A 16,651-nucleotide genomic window follows, 5' to 3' on the forward strand; every position below is an offset into this window, starting at 1 on the left:
ATGGCTTCCGCTCGCCTCTAGAAACTATGCTCAATCTTTTCAAATAACACTCCATTTGATAAGTGCTACTAGCTTTAGATTCTATATGTACTAGAAAACACTTTTGTTGTCCTCTCCGGATATATTAATGTGATTTTAGTATGATTAACATTCTGATTTATACTTGTTATACATGCATTGGCCGATTGCAATAGTTGTTAGTACTAGTCGTAGTCCTGTAACATGCAGTTAGATTTCATTCGTTACATTCTATAGCATAAATGCGTTTTTAGTTCATTCATTGATTATACAGTGCTCTATGGTTATATTTTGCCATTTGTTAGTATGTTCTTCTATTTTTCGGATTTTAATTCGGGCATACTTTAAACTATATTTACCCATTTGTTTTACACAAAATCGATACGATTCATAGTCGCAGAAGAAAACAGAAGTCATATATACCGGTCAATACAACCGTAGAATATAAAAAAATACTATGCACGTAGATCGAAAGGACAAGCATAGATTTAGCCAGACTTTGGTAACTACACAATAAAAAAGTGATGCCTTCAAAAAGGCAATCCCTCCGCTACTAGTATAAAGTAAATGTAACATAACTTGTCTTAGCTTATCAGTATGATCATCTCTTTTTCTGTAGGTAAGTTTTTTGTATTTTTCCGTAAGATTGTTTCACATACTGGCACTGGCACATTTTACTTTCATTTATTTAATGTTAAATACTAAACTGATCATCCACATGGAGCGGACTGCGTTTCCTTTGCTCAACTATAACAGCGAACTATGATACTTGTATGTTCCTTATATTTCATTCCTCGGAATGGATCCTCACATCTATTATAGCGCTATATTACAATCGAATGCTACAAACATTTATAGTTCTCCTCACTTCGTCAACTTAAATTAAATGGAATTTTTCACATTACACTGGTAATGCGCGTGTTCATACATAATCTTCTTCAAATTTTTTTGGACGTCTTTCTTTTAGTGTTTTTTAGCATTCTTGACACTTTTGATAAGCGCATCTAAACATTCCAGAAATCTTGCTCAATATTGTAACGCGTCTGAATGCTATAGAGTCATGTGAATAAAACAAACAAGCTGTATACGAAACAGGATTACTTTTCTCTCCCTAAAATAAGCCAAAAACTATACATAAACACACATCGAAATCGCGGTTTGTTACGGTTCACAATGTAGTATCGTCGTTTATCAAGATCATTGTTTTGTTTTTGTTTTAGTCTGCTAGAAAAGCCATAAATTAATCTCTCATGATCCAAATGCATAATTTACATGCATGTCCAAATTGTAACGCAATAAATAAGAGATGATGAACAAACGTTCGCGTACACCGATAGCATCGTTCGGGTGCACAGAATCACTAGACATGACGCACGGAAATAAATTAACCAATTGAGTTTACAACATTTGCATATAATGCTAGGTTTTTTTCTAATACCCTTAAAAACCACAACGGGCCCGGAAAACGACAGCACAACCATACGCTTCTACTATGCATTCGGTCTTCCGAGGGACTAGGAACAGGGCGTGTTGGAACGCGAGGAGGAATAGACACGTATCATAATTTTGGCAGCCCGGCAGCTTACGACTGTGTGAGACCAGTCGTCGACGACGCCGGAGATACTTTTCACTCTTCTATCATTTGCACAAAGCTAACCGGGAACATTCCCCGCCGCGTGCTGTCTCCTTCGATTTGGCCTTCCATCCAGTTTTCGTCGTCGGTTCTTTCGTTCAGCACAACCAGTATTTCCCCTTCCTTGAACTCGAGCTCATCGTCATTGTCAGCGTTGCAATCGTACAGTGCGCGGCACCTACGCAATCCTCCGGCCTGTAGAGTACAAGACAACATTATTTTCACTCCACTACGCTTCACGTGTGCACTCATCGATGGACTTACAAAGCTTCTGTTGGAAAAGTCCAACCCGACCGATGAAGCGCCACCACTGGTGTCGTTCCGGCTAAAGCTACTGTTGGAAGAATCGAAGTTTCCGGTCGACGAAGTCACTGAATGATCGAGCATGTGTGTTCCCGCCCCGGAGGAATCGTATTCTCCGTACGCTCCTGCTCCTATACCGTCTCCACTTCGTCTCCCTCTTCCTCCTCCTTCTTCTCCAGCTAATTTTCCCTTTACTGTCTCCTCTGCACTGAGCACTTGACCCGCCGTAGGTCCTTTTGCCTAGAAACGGGAAGAAAATTATTAACATTTCTTCGCATCATGCTCATGAACGCCGACGATGCCTACCCTTCGCCTAAGGATGACAGCATCATCTATAGAAGACAAACTTTCGTTCGATTGTCCGTTAGATATTGATTTATCTGGGGAATGAAAAATTTGAATTTAAATGCAATTTTCTTCAATCGGGGTCTAATCTAATCGTACCTGCAGCACTCGTGGCAAACCCGGCCGCTTGCGATGGGATTGGTTGCTTCGGACGATTGGTAACGGGTTTGAGTTGTGGAATTTCTCCCGCAGGTGGCAGTACAAGTTTAGCTCCGGCTTTAGGGGAATTCAAATGCATGAACATATTATCGCTAGGAATTGCAGCGATGGGGTGTTAAAAACATACCTAAATTACGACCAAGCGATTCACCGCTCGGTGAACGTTTGTGGCCCCCGGTGAAGGTGCTGAGAAAGTTTGGATCTCGCCCCTGTCCACTCACGCCACCGACAGCCGTGGGACCTACCGGCGCGTATGCTTCGTAGCGATCGAAGATTTTATTGTCAAAGTGCAACTGCGCCTGGATGGACTTGGTGGAACCACCCCGCACTTCGTTCGACAACGGAAGCGGCGGCCCGGTGCCACCAGCTAGGGCGCTACTACTGCTGCTGCTGGCGCCGGAGTCGGAACCTCTTAGGTGTGGCAGTGTGCTGTACATATCCGGATGATGGTGGTGATGACCATGAAGTACGTGTTGCGAAGAAATGCCGAATATGTCACCGTCCAGATTCTGGGAATGTCGTGGTGCGTGCGGTAAGGTACCGTAGGTCGTCGGTGGCGGTGCCGGTGCGGTACGCTTTTTCAACGAAGCTACGTTAACTGAGAAAGAGAGGAAAGAAATCGGCGTTAGCTGACAGACGGTAGGTTTGTTACGAAAAAAAAAAACGTACCGGCCGAAGCTTTCTTGCCTTGCGTCATCGAAAATGGTGCCGTGTTAGATGGAGGCCCCACAGCAACCCCCTGCTGCTGGCGTAACAGACTATTGGAACTGTTAGAATTAGGACTAGATCCGGTAGCAGAACCGGCCGAACCAATGCCACTGGTAGTAGCATTGGATATCGAACCTGCTGTTCCTCCACCACCGTAGTGCGAGGAGAATGTCGCCGAGCCGGTGCTGAACTGCTTGGGACTGGTGCCAGACGATGGAATCGGTGCCCCTTGACGCTGTTGCTGCTGCTCACGCATCGCATTGGGATTGCAGCTAGAGCTTGGACTCGAACCGCTCTGTATGGAATCGCATGTCGATGACCGGGAGCGGAGGGCAACCGGAGAATCACCACCAACGAAGCTCGGTGGCCTGGACCGAGACTTGCGCTCGTCCATCATAACCGTATCGTCATCCGAGAAATCTGTCGAACCATCATCGTGAATGTTCCAATCCGTATTTATATGATCAAATGCGCTCTTTTCGCGCTTCATGGCATGTTCAATCTGTTCAGCAGGAAAACAAGAGTGATTTAAAAATGCGTCCTCCAACAAGCAACCTGTATTATTTTATTTAACCTAAGCTTCTTACCAATTCTTTGCAAGCATCGTGGCCCATCTCTTTGGCAATGTCGAGCGCTAGTTTGTTCTGCGAATTGCGTATGTCGCAATCACAACCGGATCGGAGCAGTAGCTTCATGCATTCGCGTCGATCATGCAGCGCGCATAGATGGAGGGCCGTATTTTTACCCGTCATGTCCATCGGCCCCGGTGGGTTAGTTTGCTTGTTCAGTCCCTGCGCGGTCATGTTCTGTATGAGAAAGTCGACTATGTGCAGCGTTGAGCCCATCTCACGCAACACCGCCAGATGGAGAGCAGTTTCACCAAAGTCCTAATAGATCGTAAAAGAAATAAATAATAAGTCAATGATGCACATTTGTTTCAATTCAAGTGTGGTACACAGAATTAATTTTAGGCTCTTTGAATAAGTAAGCAAAATACCTATCAACATATCTAAGCTATCAACTTTTTTTCTTACCGATGACGGAAGGACGCAAGTGAGATCGGCACCTTCTGCCCACACTTGCAGCAACTGGCCGAGATCAGCGTTAATGATCGCTTGTTCGAGATCACTTCGTAGATCGGGATCGTCTGCGCAGGTTCGCATAACATACCGTTTGGCGACATACTTTGCGCGAATGAAATCGTATCGTTCTTCCCTGTGAAGCGAAAACGTGAAAAACAAACCAAAACGCTAAGCAAACACGGTCACGAAGACGTTCTACCAATCCCTTAGCTTACATTGAGCTCTCCGGGGTCAGTTTACCCTGCGTCAGTGTGGCCTCCATCACCTCGTTGAGCGCATTGTTGCCCATCGCACGGGCGACGAGCAGTTGGGCCGTGGTCAGGTTGTCCAAGGTGAGGCTCTGTATTCGCGAGTGGTGCACGCCGAGATCTCGATGCACGCCCGAACACTGAATGCATACGAGAATGCCAAAGTTTAAGCTAATCCAGGTGACATCATTGCGGGAGCCACAATCACAACATTGGTCGTTGCCGGGCAGATTCTGTATGTGCTTGATGACCGTTTTCTGCAACTCGATCAGGCTTGGACTCATCTGGGGGTTGGCGTGCTGGAAGGCCTTCGCTAGGGCTTTCTCCTTGCAGTTGATCAGCACCGACATCCATGCCTTCTGATCTGCTTCGTCCTCCGCTTGGAAATGGTAGGATCGATTGTCTGGGAAAGGAACGAAACACACCAATGCCAATGCAACACCCCCTCAAAAGCGACCCTACCCGACGATACTTACAGCTTATTAGATCGAACCCTTTTTTGTCGTCCGCCAACGGCTTTATCTGGCATGTGAGTAGATTGACGCGCGTTGGCGCCTTTGTTTCGTCCGCATGGCAAATGTCCAGGAAGCCGTCGGCCGTCACGCGACACCGACGTTTTTGCCAAACGCGTCGCACTTTCCCCTCGCTCTTCTTCAACAGGTGGCCGCTACGCGTGATACCATGGTTTTTGTCTCCCTGCAGCTGATGTAGGGAATAACCGGCCGAGCCGCCCTTGTCACCGGGTGGTACGTTTTCCACGCGGTCAAAGTCGGGCGTCGAGCGGAGTAGGGTGCGCAGCTCGAGTAGTTTGCGGCGCTCCTCGTCCTGCTTGTGGCGAATCGTTTGCAGCTTCACACTGAGCTCCTCGATGTACGTGCCGAAGTGGGCGATTGTCTTTAGTCCATCCTTAAAATAGCTGAGGGCGGAAAGAGAAGAAGGATAAATTATAGTAGTTCAAATAACACAAAGCGCCCCTTCTTATGTACCACTGCAGCCCACTGTAGTCCACACCGAGTGCAGCTCCGTGCAATTCATTTGCCATGTGAGTAATACTCATGCTGCTCATCTTTGACTGACTATTTTGCTGGATGAGCTAACTTCAACAAAAGTATTGTGGCGTGATGTCAACAGCTATCAGACACACAACTTTATCATGAATATCCGCCGATAGCGATTGTCGTCCATCGGCTTATCTTGAGCGGACCCCGCACTGATTTGTCCGGCGACCTAGCCCTTTTATAATGTTTATTCTTTTACTTACTTATTTTGAGCGTGATAATATTCTACCAAGTGCTGCAGCAGTTCGATGCCTTTTTTGGTTTTTATTTCATTGAATTTGATGAGATACTGAAACGAAGCAGAATTGAACAGAAAAAGTCATATTCGTATTTGTTGTAGCATTTGATTATTTTTCCATTGCTCAATAGTTTATCCCTTACCTCGCACATTTGGAGCTGAAATACGCGTCGCTCTTTCTCGATTTCCTCCGCTATTTCGGCGGGCGTAACCTCCGCCCGCACCATGCCAACCTCCTTCGCGATCGCTTTCTTTTCCTTCTCTATCTTCATCAGTTTGGAATCGTAATCTTTGGCCGCCTTGTCGAAAGGTCGCTTCATCTCGCCCTTCATGCCACGCAGTTCCGACTTGAGCAGGGAGTCAACCGGAAACATCACAATATTGTTGATGTTTTGCATCTGCCGATGATGATGGTGATGAAGTCAGTGCTTAGTTTTGTAAGCATATGCATTAGGTCAGTTAAAGGGCCACCATACGTACCAGGGTTTTCATCAACGCACTGAGCTCTTTGGTAACTACGGAAAACTTCAGGAACGCGGCACCGATGTCTGGTTCCTCCTTGGACAGGGCGACTGAACCGAGCCGTTCCAGTGCCCTAACCAAACACATTTCGTTATCCACGTGCGCTAGAGGGTGTGAAAGATGGAATGAATTAAGAATTAAAAATTTGTTCGTTCATGCTACTACACTTGTTACTTACTATTTCCGGAATTGTGTATAGCTTTGACGGCCTTTTTCAGTTTTGTTAACCCCTCTCGATCAAAGTCCAGCGTCTATAATTCAAGCAAAATATGAGAATTTAAAGAAAGCAGGAATTTATCATTCAAATTTATAAAAAAGGAGTTAAATATAGAAAAAGATTATCAGCCATAACATTGCAAAAAGGCTAGTAAACATAAAACAATTTTTTTGTGATGCCGATAATAGCCTTTGCTGCTGTTGCTATTTAAAACGGGAAAGAACTTTATCGGAAGCGGAATGAAATACCCTCGCCTTCTCATACTCATTCGGCAAAACACTGGATACATTACGATACCCTTATATGACTCGCGAATTTGCAAAGATGCATTGCCACACGGAATACTGAGGAGGAGGTAATTATGAATTCAAATTTTATTAATTCAATTCACCTCGTCCTCGCTTCAAATCATGGCGCGCTAAACACATTTGTCGTTGTGTGGCCATAGTCTCCACCAAGATGATCATTCATTTCAGACGGTGATGCGACAAGTTCCAAGACGTTGAGTAGCGAGAGTTCAATTCAAAGAGCGTCCAATCAATTTACGCACGTTATCATGGGGATAAATTGCGCTTCAAGACGAACCTTTTTATAACGCTTCACTTGCAGAAGAAACGTGGACAATTAGATTTGCCCGCACATCTTTGTAGGTCACCGGATCAACAGTGATGCTTTAGGCCGGTTTAGAAGCACTTTCTCCTTCCGGTGAGGTTGATCTATCGGGTAAACATAGTAAGGTGCTCACCAGAACACAATTTGAACATGATTTGTCTCGGGATGCAACGAAAAAAGAACCAGTCATAAAAAAAACTGAGCGTATTCATTGGTATGGTTGCAGTTACCATACCAAAAACAGACGTCCTCCAATAGTTGAATAGCCAAGAATAGGAGTGTGTATAAGCCCCAACAGACACACCGGAACTTGACTAGGTCATATAAGGTGATGGAATGCTATTCTTTACCGACCGATCGATCGTGCTGCGGTTGGCGTATTAAATTGAACAACTGCGAGTGGGGAAGAAGCGATCATAGAGGGCCATGGGGAGGATTTTTTGCGCTCTTGAAGAGCCAACAATGGATTATTATTAATGAATTTAAAAAAAAAACAGTGGAATTGTGGTGATGGTATATAACGTAAACTTACCTCCTCAAGAGCGGCTATAGTTTGCCGACATTGTGCCATTCTTGACACAAAGGTAGACGTCGTTGGGGAGTTGTAGTCTTCTCGAGTTTCCTCGAGGAACTCCCCGACACCGATCAGCTCTGGCATGATGAAAGTTTTTAGCGGTAAGGCGAACCTGTGGACGAACCGATTTGAGGGAGAAGATTCTCTCGTCTATACCGAATATGTTATATCGTGCAAATCCTTCCTTATCTATGATTCGGGTATCCAGCGGCTTTTCATTCACTCTTTTGTCGATAAATGTGCATGAACTTCCTTATCCTGCCAGATTTGGTAGCAAACCACCATAAAGGGTTTGCAACAAGGCTGTGTCCTTCTTGAGGCAAGCTTTCACTGTTCCCAGATGAGGCCCTTTCTTGCCCTTTCGCTCAGCTTGCACGATATGTCTTCAAATTTGTAACGACAGGTCACCACCTACCACCCGGTTCCACAAACCATCACAATCCTCCTGCTGCCTCCGACGACGGTGACCATCATACGTGCAGTAATCACTTGCACCGCACCTTCGTCATCGTATCAGCAATTTTGTTGTGTTTTCACTGGCGAGCTCTGTCCCCTTCCGCACTACACTTATTTCTTATGCCTTTGCTGGTAATTCGGGCTCTTTGCTTCGGCTATGCTTTTCACTTTCACTATTTAAAATTTCGTTTGCTGTCGAGAGAGAGAAGATATGAGTCGGTGTCACCGCGTTCCATAATATCTAAAAATACACTTTTACATCTTTCCGCTATTTATACGCTGGCGTTCCCGAATTCTTGTGGCCTGACACCTTGTGCTCGCTGGGCAAAATCTTTTCGATGCGAGCGAAATCATAATAGCAACAATGTAAATAAAAACATGCATAGCAATCAATTATGCCACTTTGGTAGAAAAGGGATTCACAAAAACCAAGACACTGGGGATGATGAATAATAATTCCTTCGCTTCCGACGACGAATGTTGTTGACTCATGGGTGGAGTTTATGCAACAGATCCCGCAAATAATTCCCGATTTAGTCATAAACTTCAGGATAAACGCCGCGCCTTTTGTTGCACTCGTTCATTTTTTTATTAACCTTCCAAGTAAACTCCAACTATTGATAGCCTGTTTCAAAAGGAACTGCACACCCGAGGAAGGATAAATTGAAATGATTTTTTTTTTATCAACACTCTGTTTCCATTTCGGAGGATCCTTGCAGGATTGTGGACTTGGGGATTGGAAAGAAATCCCGAAGAACAAAAGAGAGATCAGCTGTTCTTTTTTTTACATCCTCAATTAGTATTGCTCGAAGGCTCGAAGGTTTAACGAGGGAGTGACAAAGCTGCAGTTTGACATAAAAGGATCGAATTTTTCATATCGCCTCTCGAGCAAAACTGATTGAATCTTTGCTTTCAGCTTGCTTTTAGGGCTTGGGAAACTCAAAGATATGACCCATGATTCGGAAATAGCTTAGCGTTGATTGGGGCGTTTGCAATGGAAATTCCGCTTCCGATTCAGGAGGGTTTGGGGGGTGTGATAGTATAATTTCACTGCGCATTTGTACCTTCCAGTACACTTTGTCGTTTCACTCTCAGGTTCTGAAATGTACTACATACGACACATTTTTCACTAAATCACTTTTAGCCGTTCGATACAGCGTAATTCACAAACGACAGATGGATGATTTGTGATCAGAAAACACTCCCCATTGCGTATACCAAGCTCATCCCATTCGTTAGGATAGAACACAAAACACTCTTCCCGAGGAGGATGTAGCAAGTAAAACACGAACCCTTCTTAACAAGAACATTACATTAGCTCACGTCTTACTTTTCCACAGTTTGCGAATGAGTAAAACATTTTATAAGCAATATATACCTCGTTATCACTGTTTTACACAATTTGCAGATTTTACTCGCAGAGCTTCTTCTGTTGTCGCCTCATAGTGTTGGCAGAATCGGGATTCGGAAGACTCGAAGATTCGATCCCTAGACGGATTCTAAAGATTCGAATCCCATTTGACAGATTCTAAAGATTCGAATCGTATCTGACGGATTCTAAAGATATGATTCGATTAGGATTCGAATCAGATTTGATTGGTAACCAAGCAGAGAACGATTGTCAAAAATTTCTTTTATTTTTCGGTAAAAGAGTAAATGAGGCCCCGGCCGCCATGTTTTCGATCGTGGCTATACCTCTTGTGGACGTTTAACTTTCAGGTCTACGACCAAAAATACCTACGTTAACATACGACCGCCTACCCGGGTAGGCCATACGTTTTGTATGGGGGTATGCATTTTGCTGTGCTTCAAAGCTAATATCTTTTGTTCTAGATGCCGTAGTGAGTTGAAATTTTCACTAATGATACTTAAGAATGTTTTCTAACACATCCCATTCAAATAATAATATTAAAAATTCGATAAGTAAGTAATTTTTTCATTCAAATATATTTTATCCCATAGATCTACAATCGCCAACTCTGTAAACCATACATTTTCAATAGGTTATTGTGTTTGTTTATACTTCTTAAGTTTCTGGTGAAGTAACTTCTTGGTGCCTTCAACATTTTTGCTTATAAATTGAAATTTCAAAGATGTAGAAATATTTTACTATTAAATTTTACGTTTTGCGAAATTTTACGTTTTGCGAAATTTTACGTTATGTTCCTCAGTAAATTCAGTGGTATATCTGGAGGAAATTCTTCATTATACATTGTTACAACTGATATTTAAGCCTTAACATTTTAAAACTTAGCTCATTTACATAAATTCGATCGTTTTGTTTCAAACGATAACAGTTTCTTTTGTATTTAATTCAACCCGTTGCATCATGATTTTCTTGCAATTAATAAATTATTATTTTGTGTAGCAAATTATGAAAGTTCACCTAGAATGCTTTCGTTGCCGCTGTGTGGTATAAAATGTAGCATAATTTGCATATTTGTACATCGTCTTCGAGTTTATCTCATTACTAATTGTTCGAGGAGTTCGAGGAGTAAAACAGTCTTTCATAGTGTGTCTTAGATAAATTTGGATTGTTTTCAATATAAATATAAAAAGAAAAACCCGAGGGGCACCTCCTTTCACCTACTGGTGGTTTGTTTTGGTACAGAAAAATATAAACTCTCGTACAAAACGTATAACTTACCCGGGTAGGCGGTTGTAGATTTAAGGGGTATAAATAGAAAAATGGTGTAAAAAAATACTTAGAATAAAAATAAAAAGTCGGTTTTCGGCAGAATGATAGAGAACATGTTGCTTGAGGCATTCCAGGAATTTCGAGTCGATATAACTGTTCAATTCGAAGTAATTGCAAAATAAAAGGGCAAAACTTACCCAGGTAGGCGGTTGTAGATCTGAAGGTTAAACTGAATGTATGCAATTGGTGATACATTAATTCGTTAAATTCAACCTACGAGTATTTGAACCGTAGTGTGTACCGTTAATTTCGGCTACGCAATCAACCTAGGGGTGCGGTATGATTTTATGTATTTCTCAAAACTATAACAAACTCTCTTTTTCGGTAGACCTAGCGCAGTCCGCTCGCTGCGCTCGCTGCGGGCGCGCCGCCGTTTCCAACTCATTTCTTCGACTAAACGCATTGTTTCATGCTGTCCATCATGTGTGGTATAGTTTACTTACTAGTAACTTAACATGTAAAAGTATATTAATCCGCATTCAACCTCCACTGCGATTAGTTTAAACCGTTATGTTCTTTTAAGCGAACCGTTAGCGATCAAATATTCGAAAAGAATGCATGTGTCGCGTTTTGCATAGCTTCAGGCGCTCAATGTGAACCAGTAGGAATAGGAGAATCTAGCCCGGGGCCTCATTTACTCTTTTACCTATTTTTCTAATAAAATCGGGGCGATTTGTTCGGGATGAACTCACCTGGATAAAAATCACTTTGACCCAGGTCACCTAGGTGACCAAGCTTGCGATCAATACTACTAGGCACATTAGTCAATTTATCCTTTTGCTGGCCTTTGTTTGATACGAATTAGCAATCTGGTTCTATTTATTAGGGCAAAAGATGTTCGATTTTGAGAAAAATAATTAAAACATCACCGCGTGACTACATTAGGCGTACCATACCAAAAAACTGGTACGGCCCAGGTGGTAAAAACCGTTTTTTCTCTCTTTCGATGGTGCGATAGAAAGAGAGAAAAATCGGTTTTTACCACCTGGGCCGCACCATTTTTTGGTATGGTACGCTTAATGTAGTCACGCGGTCATGTTTTCAAGCAAAACTATTGCTCTCTTTTGAAAATTAGCTACAAACTGAGCAACGATTTGACAAAACTACCAAAACTGTCAATCTGACGTGCGCAAAAGTCCCAGTTGTCAACTTCCATCGTTGTCGTATCTTTTCTGTGGTGGTTCACCGAAAATTTAGCTCGCTAAAACTCGTTCCAGTGTCTGTGCAGCATATTGTCGTTCGCTAAAACATTTGCCAGCACGCTCGTTCAACACCAGAGTATCCGGTTTGAGTAATATTGTGAAAATCTGCGCAACACCGATTGGCGGAGCTTGGCAAAGGCGAAGAGTTTGTCGTGTACGTGTCGCGTTCTGCTGCCTTTCGTAACTTTTCCCAAGGTCCGAAAGTAGAGCGCCTTTCGCGTTTTCTTCGTTGTTACATCTAGTGGCAAGCGGATACTAGCGCTAATCTTTCCAACAAGCAACTGATACGTATTGTGCACTGAGTTGGAGCTCCAGGAGACAGGAAGCTTAAGATAGTGCAGGAAATCAGCCGCCTACTGCTGAACGATCGGACGAAGATGGCCAACCAACAGCGCCAGCGAATTAGTCAGGAGAAAAGCGTCTCCGAATCGGAAACGGCGGATTCTGTGTGCGTGGTTTGTTTCAAACCAATTGTCTATTTTGCTGTCGGCGAATGTGACCATCTCTGTTGCTATGAGTGTTCCACGCGTATACGCGTTCTATGTCAGCAGAACGATTGCCCAATTTGTCGTAGAGATTTAGCAAAGGTAACCGATCTGATCCCAGGCAATACTGTCGTCCCCCTTTTTTACCGGCATGTCATTTTTATCTCATTTTAGGTTATATTTTCTAAAACTCTAATGTCTTATCAACAACTGGACATCAAAAACCGCTCGGGTCTGTACGATAAAAAGTACCGCATTTGCTTCACGGACACAGAGGTGCAACAAGCATTCTTCGATCTTCTTGACAACAAATGTCCAAGGTACGAATATGCCGCTGCCAATACACATATGAATCCATATTTTTCTCGCTTCATCCACATTCTTACAATCTTGCGCGCGCATGCAGGGAATATGAAAATAACTGCACATTTATATGCGATCAACCCTACGGCCTACTAAATACGAACGATCGCATAATTTTTCTACGCAGTGGAATGCAAAATGCAGTCCCAGCACGAACTGACGGTGGTATACGAATTTCTTTTCAGATGTGACGAAAAGAATTTTCCCAAATTCGAGCTGCTCCGTGAACACGTCCGTAAGAAGCACGAGCTGTTCTACTGCGACATCTGCACGGAGCATCTGAAGGTGTTCTCATCCGAACGACGCTGTTACAATCGCCAGGAGTTGGCACTGCATCGGCGCAAGGGCGATCCGGACAAGGTCGGTCATCGGGGCCACCCACTGTGCGAATACTGTGACACACGGTTTCTGGACAAGGACGAACTTTTTCGCCATTTGAGAAGAGATCATTTTTTCTGCCACTATTGCGATGCCGACGGAAGGAATTTCTTTTACGGGTAACATATAGACCAATGAACCCCAGAGCAGACATTTGCGCACGACACTATTTTTCACATTGTTTGTCCACTTTCTCTTCTTCTTGCAGGGATTATGCGACACTTCGGGACCATTTTCGTTCCGATCACTTCCTCTGCGAGGAAGGAGAGTGTGAGCAGGAGCAATTTACTTCAGTGTTTCGATCTGAAATCGATCTGCGGGCACATCGTGCATCGGTGCACGGAAAAACGATGAATCGGTTAGCGAACAAGCAAACACGAACGCTTGAGCTGGAGTTTTCGTACGCCCCTCGGCACGGGCCACCATCAGGCCCTAATTCGGGAGCCGGCCCGGGAGGCGGTGCAGCCGGTGGAGGTCCCTCGATGCGTGGTGGACGCGGTGGTCGCGGAGGAGGCGGTAGAGATGGAGGTCGTGATGGGGTTCCGGGTGGTTCTGGCAGCAATGAAGCGCACCAACGGGAGTATGAAATGTTGGTGGAAGCAACTCATCAGGCATCGATACAGCAGCACCCGAAGAAGGTGATCGATGCCACGAGCGAGCAGGACTTCCCTACATTGGCTGGTGCTACTCCAAACCCAATGTTTCGTCCTAATAACGTCTCGATACGCCAACGAGTATACGGATCCGCAGGTCTTGCACGGACTAAAGAAAACTTTCCCGCCCTCGGATCCGGCGGAGGAGAAACTACCGGACCGACAAGCATGAACGAAGGGTTTAGCAGTAAAATCACTGCTAGCTCTCTCTTGAAACCTAGTCAACCGAGTGGTAGTGCCGGAACTAGTATGATGATACACGTGTCCAACCGACCCTCCGGTTCCGGAGCAGGAAAGATGGCCATCGCTGGGAAGAAAAATCAAGCCGACTTTCCCGCGTTGCCTGGTTCGAGTAAAGGAGCAAGCTCTACCGTCCAGCGTAAGGCTGGTGCTACGAGCGACCTCTTTGCCGATATGGACGATCGCAGTGGTGGTGGGTCGATGGTGAACCTAAATGCGATGTCGGCGAAACATCGCGCCCTAGCCGACGATTACGTGTCGGTATCCAGTGTGGTCTCGAAAGTGTCGACCGTCTCATCAAAAGAAGTGAAAAAGGGTCCCCAGCCAGCGCTGCAAGCGGCCGTACCGAGTGTCAACTCTACCAAAGCTTTTCCGACCCTCGGAGATGCGGGCAAGCCGCCAGCAATTAAAGCTGTTCCATGGGCTGTTGGAGCTACTGGGGCTGCTGCCACTAACGGAAGTAGCGTTGCCTCAACCTCATCATCGTCGAATGTGTCCAGCAAAAAGAAGCCTGCTCCAGCTCCCAATTTGAAGGAAGATACAGGTTATGTTAATTTAAACGCGCTAACGGGTAAGAAGTCGGCGGACAAGATGAAACAGAAGGAACAACCTTCAACTTCCAGTAACGCCGATACACGCAACAACAACGGAAGTGCTGGATCTAAGGAACGTAACAGGGAACCACAAAAGCAGCAGCAACAGCAGCATAGTAAATCGAACGGGCAATCGACAACAGGCAGTCTGGCAAATCATACCATTAACACCAACAACAATGTTCCTGCAATGACCGACTCGTTCCCAGCACTTGGTAACCACAGCAGTCCAGAATTTGCATTCGCTGCGGGACCCAAACGCACGCCGCCTGGCTTCGAGTCCGTGAATGTTAAAAGAGTGCCGGGACCACCGCCAGGATTTGGGAATGTCACTCTGAACTCCGTGGCGCGGAATACGAACAACATGACCTTTACCAACTCCACCGGCGATACGTACAATATCTTGCCTTCGCATAGCTACGTTTCACCGTCCAATTTCAGCAAACGTAATCAGGTATAGAACAAATTGAACTACTTTCACAGTATCATTACTTAATGCAGGATTTTTTCTTCTGCAAGAACCTCGTGACACACTTTCAAAGGGCACTGAAAGACCAAGCGGCGCTGGCAGAGTTCCGCACCATATCACAAATGTTTCGTGATGGGCAGTACAATGCATCGGCCTACTACGAGCACTGCAAAATAGCACTGGGAGATCGTTTCCAAGAAATATTTCCCGAATTGATCGCTTTGCTACAGAACATTGCTAAGCAACAGGTAAATAATCAATATCGGTGATTGGCGACCATAAATTGTAGCGTGTTATTTTGTATTTCTTTTTTTTTTTAGGAACTGTACTTAGTGTACTGTCAAGACGAGAAAAATCGGCCCAAATCGTCGGGAAAGGGGAAGCAAGCGAACGCTTCGCGCCTGGAAGTTTGTCAGGTTTGCAAACAGGTTCTCATACAGACCGATTTGACCGAACATTATCAGACGCACTACATGGAAAATAATTTCCCGAAGCTAGCAAACAACGCGTTGGATGAGGGAAAAGTGGGATCTTCTGCTTGGAAAAAATAAGTAACCTTATATGAAATGGTTTAACTGAACCCGCGAAACGAAAAGCTATAAACAATTACTCATTTCTACAAAGTGCTGCCTTCACAGTTGAATAATGGATGATTTTCATTGGTCGCAGTGAATAACTTTTCCAATTTCTTATCGAAAGATCTTTTTTTTTTATCTAAAATGTAACTTAAAGCAACACAAACAGTTGGTGTGGATTTGAAACCTTTTTGTTCGATATTTGGCGTGACGCAGAGGTTGAATAATCATTTGAAGAATCAATTTCTAAAGTAGATCGAATTAAATTGCAGAACTCAACGAATTTCTAGTTATACGTCTTCCTTTTTCTCACCAGGCCTTTCATTCATGCAGTCCTCAGATTTTTATGATCAGTTCTTGTTTGTTAATAAGCCTGTTTTGTATCAAGAACTGAATTGAAACAATCTGTTAGGTAAATAAAATAATTAAAATGAATGTTTTTCGAAAATTTTATCGATCACAAATGATCTGAAGCATCCAGAGCGTAACGGGGTATCGCTTTAATGAATAGAATTATCACCACGAACCAGTGTAACAGACCTGTGGACTAAGTAAAATGTCAAACGTTCCCTTCATAGTCACATAAATCACGGCTTTATTGTAAATAAACGCTGTGCAGTACGCTGTGTTAAGCAATTTTGCAAGTGCATCAACCATTCTGTGCGGGACATTGTACAAATATAACATTAAGGCGAGATATGTACATTCTAATAAAACAACGATTCAAAAACGCAAACGCAACTGTTCGTTGGTCTATGTTTATATTACTTTAAGAATTTGATTTCATTTTATAATTCAAGCGTTGAATTGTGGAGCAATTCA

At 43.9% G+C, this 16,651-nt stretch overlaps 2 protein-coding genes across 3 annotated transcripts; one reads left to right on the top strand and one right to left on the bottom strand.

The window, feature by feature from the left end:
* Positions 1-482: 482 nt before the first annotated feature.
* On the bottom strand, positions 483-9,590 carry LOC131266706 (arfGAP with SH3 domain, ANK repeat and PH domain-containing protein). 2 transcript variants are annotated; one of them, XM_058269318.1, is made up of 16 exons: positions 9,552-9,590; positions 7,676-8,365; positions 6,493-6,565; positions 6,273-6,418; positions 5,936-6,190; positions 5,758-5,843; positions 4,973-5,412; positions 4,464-4,899; positions 4,201-4,381; positions 3,754-4,053; positions 3,128-3,668; positions 2,586-3,056; positions 2,399-2,515; positions 2,261-2,334; positions 1,916-2,194; positions 483-1,846 (listed from the first exon to the last, which is right to left on the bottom strand). In XM_058269318.1, the coding sequence occupies exons 2-16, from the start codon at positions 7,799-7,801 to the stop codon at positions 1,646-1,648; spliced, it is 3,726 nt and encodes a 1,241-aa protein (XP_058125301.1). In that variant the 5' UTR covers positions 7,802-8,365; positions 9,552-9,590; the 3' UTR covers positions 483-1,645. The 2 variants fall into 2 exon arrangements, with proteins under 2 accessions (XP_058125301.1, XP_058125300.1); XM_058269317.1 differs by lacking the exon at positions 9,552-9,590 and adding an exon at positions 8,433-8,561.
* A 2,490-nt stretch (positions 9,591-12,080) lies between these two features.
* Positions 12,081-16,556, top strand: LOC131267440 (E3 ubiquitin-protein ligase ZNF598). The gene is made up of 6 exons (XM_058270319.1): positions 12,081-12,660; positions 12,733-12,878; positions 13,107-13,418; positions 13,508-15,239; positions 15,305-15,502; positions 15,575-16,556. Exons 1-6 carry the CDS (start codon positions 12,451-12,453, stop codon positions 15,803-15,805), a joined length of 2,829 nt encoding a protein of 942 aa, XP_058126302.1. The 5' UTR covers positions 12,081-12,450; the 3' UTR covers positions 15,806-16,556.
* The last annotated feature ends 95 nt before the right edge of the window (positions 16,557-16,651 follow it).

The sequence above is a fragment of the Anopheles coustani genome, chromosome 2 (assembly GCF_943734705.1).
Source record: "Anopheles coustani chromosome 2, idAnoCousDA_361_x.2, whole genome shotgun sequence".
NCBI classification, from domain to species: domain Eukaryota; kingdom Metazoa; phylum Arthropoda; class Insecta; order Diptera; family Culicidae; genus Anopheles; species Anopheles coustani.

Coding starts and splice junctions, on each gene's coding strand:
- LOC131266706 (XM_058269318.1), bottom strand. CDS start 7,801: ATGCCAGAGCTGATCGGTGTCGGGGAGTTCCTCGAGGAAACTCGAGAA. Junction 5,413..5,757: donor TATTATCACGCTCAAAATAA/GTAAGTAAAAGA, acceptor TTCCGCCCTCAG/CTATTTTAAGGATGGACTAA. Junction 2,335..2,398: donor GTTTGCCACGAGTGCTGCAG/GTACGATTAGAT, acceptor TTCATTCCCCAG/ATAAATCAATATCTAACGGA.
- LOC131267440 (XM_058270319.1), top strand. CDS start 12,451: ATGGCCAACCAACAGCGCCAGCGAATTAGTCAGGAGAAAAGCGTCTCC. Junction 13,419..13,507: donor GGAAGGAATTTCTTTTACGG/GTAACATATAGA, acceptor TTCTTCTTGCAG/GGATTATGCGACACTTCGGG. Junction 15,240..15,304: donor ATTTCAGCAAACGTAATCAG/GTATAGAACAAA, acceptor TTCTTCTGCAAG/AACCTCGTGACACACTTTCA.